Genomic DNA, 5,042 nt, shown 5'->3' with positions numbered 1-5,042 from the left:
GTGGGTGTGCCCGCACACCCCGGGAGCTGGGGGGTGCCAGCCGGTGCCCGCACCCCCCGTGGCAGCAAAATTCCCTCAGCCACGCAGCAGCCCCAGGAAGTCTCCGTGAGTCACATTTCCCATAATTAAACTTTACTTCCCAATCCTGCAGGGTGAGAAGAGAAATGCCCACAAACAGGTGCCACAGCTCACCTGGCAGTGCTGGAACTTAAACTTGACCTTAGAGTAATAGATAATTTTGCCCAGATTCCTGACGACCATTTTCCTTCGTCCCTTCTTGAACAGGCTGGGGAACCTCTGGTCCAAGTTTTCTTTCTGGTTTTCCTGGTTCTGAATATTCTGTAACATGGATTCAGGATTAAAAAAAAAAAAACAAACCACCACACAAACAAATCAGCATCTCCAGGAATGAGCAGGGAGAGGGGCTGCCGGGGCTCAGCAGGGATCCAGTTCCCCATCGCCCAACCTGTCTGGCGCGGCGTGCCAAGGGGACAGCTGCGTGAGCCCCACGAGACACGAAGATCCAGCATTGCTAACCAGATCTGTCTTGCTGGGGCCTCCGTGACTCACCCCTCCGGCATGAAGCAACCCCTCTCCCAACCCTGTTCCGGAGCCGGTGAACCGGTAACAGGAACCTAAATACTGGCAGGACCCTTTCACCTGCAAAGTCTGAGGTTCCTTCCATGGCTTCGCTGAATTTAGGGAACTGTTTAGGGCACAACTTAACCCCTTCTCTGCCTAAACTCTCCCTCCAGCCTTCCCAGCCTGCTTCACACAGTACCCAGGAGGTGGGAACCTGTTGGCTGCCAATTAATGGGCTCCCTGAGGTAATTAAGGATAGGAAAAGATTACATTTGTGCTACAAGCCGCTGTCAGAACAAAGAGCAGCTGATCACCTGACAGCTGGGGCAGCAATAACAAAACACTGCTCGGGTGAGGGCAGCACCAGGGAGGGGCGAGAGGATAAAGTAATGAAATTACGGACACGGTGATAAGCGGCAGCGCCGGCTACCAGCTGCCTGGATGCTGCTGCTGCCTGGAATGTGGCAGTAATAAGTAAGGCCCCGAGGAGGAAAAATCAACCTGGGAGCTGGGAATGCCACAGCAGCTTTGGCAAAGAGCTCTGCCAACCCGCCAGCTTCCACAGCGATCCTCCCCGGGGTCAGGAGCGGAAGGGAGAGCTTCACCGCCACCGTTCATGTGGCAAGAAACTAATCAAAGGGAATACTTCCCTCTCCCAAACGAGCATCCAGCTGGGTGGCACAGAGGTACAACAGCAATTTCTTAAGATGTGGAGGACTTGTCTAAACCCAAGCGCTGGAAAAAAAATGTTTCTGCTGAATCTCAGATGTCTCTGGGCTCAGACCCACAAGTGCATCCCTGCCCTCTCTGTGATAGGTTTATAGCCATCAGCACGGCCTGCATCTGGCCATCCCCCAAAAAAACTACACTGGGAACCCTGTGGTGTCCTGTGAGGGTCAGTGACAAGAGTTGTCACAGCCTCCTGCACGAGCACCACTTATCTCCCTGGCCCACGCATCCCCGAAACCGTGGGGATGCCTCAGCGTGCAACCAAAACGAAAGGGAAATAGCATTCACCATTCCTCTGAAATCTGCCGCGGCCAGCCCTTCACTTCCCTGGCTGGGTTGTGCCGTTTGCAACCGCCCTCCTTCCCCAGCCTGGTCCCAAAGAGCACTGTTCCCAAAGAGCACCGTTCCCAAAGAGCACCGTTCCCGTTAGCTCAGCCATCCCGCTGGGTCTGAGGCAGCGCAGATCGCTGGAAACCCGGTTTCTCTCAGGGCTTGGCAGAACAGCAGGTCTCTGGCAGCACAAGTGCCCTGACATGTTCTCTCGCTCTCTCCCTCAGTCTCAGATGCCTCATCCGACAGGTAGAGCAAGTTAATAATTAACCTGCCTCAGCCCCTGCAGACCCCAGTGACTCCCAGCTGAATCACTCACCCGGGCAGCAGGAAGAGCTCAGCCTTGCAAGGCTGATGCCCTGGGGCTCCCAAAGCTGCTGTTTAATGATAAAAGAAGCAAATGAGAAGCACGGATCTTCCAGCGCATCCTCTCCCCTCCCTTTTGATAGGCTTCCGCAGAAGCCATATCTGGAAACTGTGGGAAAGGGGCAGAAGGCTGGTGGGAGCAAAAGGCATCGGTTTGTGTCCCAGCTGCCTGCAGCAGAGTCCAGAGAGGATCTGGGTTCCAAGGCTGCCGCTTGCCCCAGTCCCAAATTGCTGTTTTGGCCTGAGGTTTGGTGACTGAGATTGCATCGGGAGAGCCCTGTGCTGACGGCTCCTCTCTGACCTGGCCCCCACCTCTCACTCCCAGAGGGGTTCCTCCTGAAAAAAAATGGGTGGGAGTGGGTAAAAGGACTAAGCCAAGGCTTTCTGCAGGCCACACAAGAAGCTTGTGGCTGAGCAGGGAGTTCGAACCCCATCTGCCCCAGGTGAGGGCAACATCCAAACAACTGCTCCACCCTCTTCCCGTGCCTGAAGAGATCCCACACTCTGCCGTGTGAATAATCTCTCGGTGAACTTTGTTCTGTCAGCTCGCAGGATTCGTTTTCCAGGATCCGCTAACATGTCAGCTCTCCCTGCTTCTCCAGGGGAAGTATCCAGGATCCATCTGCGACCTGGCCCTGTCAGGTGCTGTCCAACCCTCCCAGAAACCAGCTGAGTCACGCAGGGAATCATTCCTGCCACTCGTCCTCTGATCCACAAGCAAGGGGCAGGACTGTGAACAGTCTCAGTCCTGCTGTGCTGCCCACCTGCACAGTTCAGGACAGGTTCCCCCAATGGGGCTCAGCCGTGGGCACCTCACAAGCCAGGAGTAGGATTTCCATCCTGCTCCTTCTCAGGCTCACATGAAGGAAAGAAAAGGTCCTTTGGGTCAGAAAGGGCCAACCTGGGAGAAGCTGAATGGAAAGGGACTGCACGGTCCCCACTTGTGGGGAGCACATTTGAATCTCTACAGTAGCCCAAAGTACGTGAGCAGAGCCAGATCCAGCAATACCCCAAGCCCTTGACAAGTACCTCCTCACCACTGAAATACAGCTAGCCAGCCGCTTGAAACCCAAGAGACAATGTCCTGCTGCTGACCTTCTCTGAAATTACCTCTCTCCCTGCCTCAGTCTCCCCTTCCACCATATCCACATAGCCTGTTTGCCATTATCGGAGGAGATGCACACCCAGTACAGCCTTGAAGCTTGGTCCACATCTCTGGCCTGCCCAAAGATGACCAAGCAAACGTACTGGGGTTCATCATTTCACCTCTGCTTTCCCTGAGCAGTGCTGGGAAACGGGCCATATGGCCACAAGGCTGGTACGTGCCTGGGACAGACCTGCCCTTCCTGATTACCTTCCCCGGGCTCATTGCTAATACCGCTGCCTGCTCCGTCTCATTCCAGCGTGGGAATGAATCATCCTACCTTTGCATGCTCGCTCTAATTTGCCCTTCCTTCACAGGCTACCCAGAAACAAAAGAACCGAGAGCAAAGGCGTGTGTGAGATATTCCCACCGTGCTGTTTTGCTCTCGACGTGACCCTCTCACCCCATCGCACGTTTTGGCTGGTGGCAGGTCCCCTCAACATCTGCATGGGGACCCTGGAGCAGCTAGCTCTGCTGCTCTGAAGGCCACAGGGCTCATTCCTTCCTCTCGGCTGCAGATGTGAGCTCCATCTCCTTGAGAGAGATCTGCTGCTACCCCTAGATCCAGATCCATCGTCCCTCTTCTGCACAGCACCGTCCTTGGAGGGGGTGGGAATAATCTGTGGGAGCAGTGGGGAGGGGGCTTGGATGTGTTTGTACTTGCCTTTCCTGGAATATACTGCAGGATTTTGTCTGTGGTTATATCTCTCTCCTGCCCTCCTTCTATACCGAAAAAGCTGGGCAGTTTTTTCTTGCCATTTTGTCTACAGAGGGGAGAAAAAAAAACACAAAACACACATGCAAACACAGTCCTAGGCTGATGCATAGTGAAATCTGCTCAGAAATGAGGAAGCCAGAAAGCTAAGTAAGCAATTTGTCACGGGCTTTCTAATCATCCCATCCCAGCAAAAGACTGATAAACAGCCTGGGAGAATTGCAATGGAGTTTGCGCTGCACTTGTTGGTGTTTCTTTGCTTTTTCACATGTCTTTGTATAACCAAACGACTGACTGGGCTCATTCGTATCTCCAAATCAGCGGAGGGACCAGATGTTTCATTGCAAAACACAAAGACCAAATCCAGTCCTGACAACTATTCCACAGCCCGTGGAGTGGAGATGCGTATGTGCACTTCCACCACTGTGTATTCACAAAGAGGTTTTATTCCTAACTTTGTGGTTTTCCGCTCTCTTTCTTTCCACTCCCAGCAAGGCCCCCAGCTTCTCCTTGCACGCACACCAGTAACGAGCAGTTACTCATCCCATTTAAGAATCACTGGGACTGCTTTGTTGGGACTTCCCAGCAGTTGCTCTCTCTTTCAAGGTGATTGCAGCATTTAGTTCAGCAGAAACCAGGCTTATCTCCACGGAGAGCGTGGGAAGCCGGGAGTCAGTGGGGACAAGGAGGTGCTCCGGGGCTTGGCTGCTCCACTGCACCTACCTGATGTCAGCCCTCCTGGGTCCGAATTCCCCAACCCATCCCCTCTCTTGTACTCCACGGTAGCTCCACAGGCTCCTACGGGTTTGCTCCCAATTTATAGGAGGAGACCAAGGGGACAGTTTCAGCATCTCCTCTCAGTTAGAAACCCCTCAGCCTAGCAGAGTTTGTCTCAAAGCTGCGTTTCATGTGTTCTTAGGTACCGGCATTTTTTTTCAGCGCTGGCTGTCCGTCGCTGTGGTACCTGAACGCTGCCCTGGCCAGCTCAGTGCCAAAGTCCCCGGAGAAATTTCAGACGTTTGCTGTTGTGTTTTTTCTTCCCGATTACAAAAGCAGATCAAATCGTAAGGGCAGAGCGTTGGGGTTTGGGGCTTTCTCTCTGAAGGTAAGAGGAGCGTGAATGTTGTTTTCTCACAACACGGGCACCACAACCCCGGGCACCACGAATAAAAAAAC

General features: G+C 53.5%; 1 protein-coding gene across 1 annotated transcript in view; it reads right to left on the bottom strand.

Moving 5' to 3' along the window:
• PLEKHN1 (pleckstrin homology domain containing, family N member 1) overlaps positions 1-3,915 on the bottom strand; it is a gene marked incomplete at its 5' end in the record, with an annotated part of 17,286 nt that extends 13,371 nt beyond the window's left edge. Inside the window, 2 exons of the mRNA XM_009872474.1 lie at positions 193-339; positions 3,816-3,915. Coding sequence (XP_009870776.1) covers positions 193-339; positions 3,816-3,915 — 247 coding nt within the window. The remainder of the gene's footprint in view (positions 1-192; positions 340-3,815) is intronic.
• Between the last annotated feature and the right edge of the window lie 1,127 nt (positions 3,916-5,042).

The sequence above is a fragment of the Apaloderma vittatum genome, unplaced genomic scaffold, assembly GCF_000703405.1.
Source record: "Apaloderma vittatum isolate BGI_N311 unplaced genomic scaffold, ASM70340v1 scaffold6067, whole genome shotgun sequence".
NCBI lineage: Eukaryota > Metazoa > Chordata > Aves > Trogoniformes > Trogonidae > Apaloderma > Apaloderma vittatum.
Note: the sequence above shows the minus strand (reverse complement) of the source record. Positions and strands in the feature narration are given on the sequence as shown.